We start from the raw sequence: 733 nt of genomic DNA, 5'->3' as shown, positions 1-733 counted from the left end.
TGACATCCCAGGTACTGGTGGGCATCAGCATGTGCACTGTGGTTCGTCCAGTTCTGCTTACACTTCCCATGATTTATCTCATCTACCGCCTACCCTTTTGTCAGGCTCGTGTAATAGCTCATACCTACTGTGAGCACATGGGAATTGCAAAACTGTCCTGTGGAAATATCCGCATCAATGCCATCTATGGGCTCTTTGTGGTTTCCTTTTTTGTCCTGAACCTGGTGTTTATTGGCATCTCCTATGTTTACATACTCCGAGCTGTCTTCCGCCTTCCATCACAGGATGCTCGGTTAAAAGCCCTAAGCACATGTGGGTCTCATGTTGGCATTATCTGTGTTTTCTATATCCCCTCAGTGTTCTCCTTCCTCACTCACCGATTTGGCCACAACATACCACGCTACATTCACATTCTCATTGCCAACCTCTATTTGGTTATCCCACCGTCGCTCAACCCCATCATTTACGGTGTAAGGACCAAACAGATACGAGAGCGAGTGCTCCGTGTTTTTATTAAAAAATAAATTTTATGTACCTGTAGGCCATCTGGATGTCCTCTTTGGAGAAGTGTCTGTTCATGTCTTCTGCCCATTTCTTCACTGGGTTATGTGTTTTTTTGGGTGTGGAGTTTGGTGAGTTCCTTGTAGATTTTGGGTACTAGCCCTTTATCTGATATGTCATTTGCAACTATCTTTTCCTATTCTGTCGGTTGCCTCTTAGTTTTGATTGTTTC

General features: G+C 44.3%; 1 protein-coding gene across 1 annotated transcript; it reads left to right on the top strand.

Annotated features, from left to right (window-relative positions):
* Positions 1–5: 5 nt before the first annotated feature.
* Positions 6–524, top strand: LOC115284995 (olfactory receptor 52J3-like; the record flags this gene model as incomplete). The annotated part of the gene is made up of 1 exon (XM_029931419.1): positions 6–524. A coding segment is annotated over one exon (519 nt), but the record flags the coding sequence as incomplete, so codon positions are not given.
* Between the last annotated feature and the right edge of the window lie 209 nt (positions 525–733).

This window comes from Suricata suricatta, unplaced genomic scaffold, assembly GCF_006229205.1.
Source record: "Suricata suricatta isolate VVHF042 unplaced genomic scaffold, meerkat_22Aug2017_6uvM2_HiC HiC_scaffold_32038, whole genome shotgun sequence".
NCBI classification, from domain to species: Eukaryota; Metazoa; Chordata; class Mammalia; order Carnivora; family Herpestidae; genus Suricata; species Suricata suricatta.
This window is presented reverse-complemented; position numbering and strand designations above follow the sequence as displayed.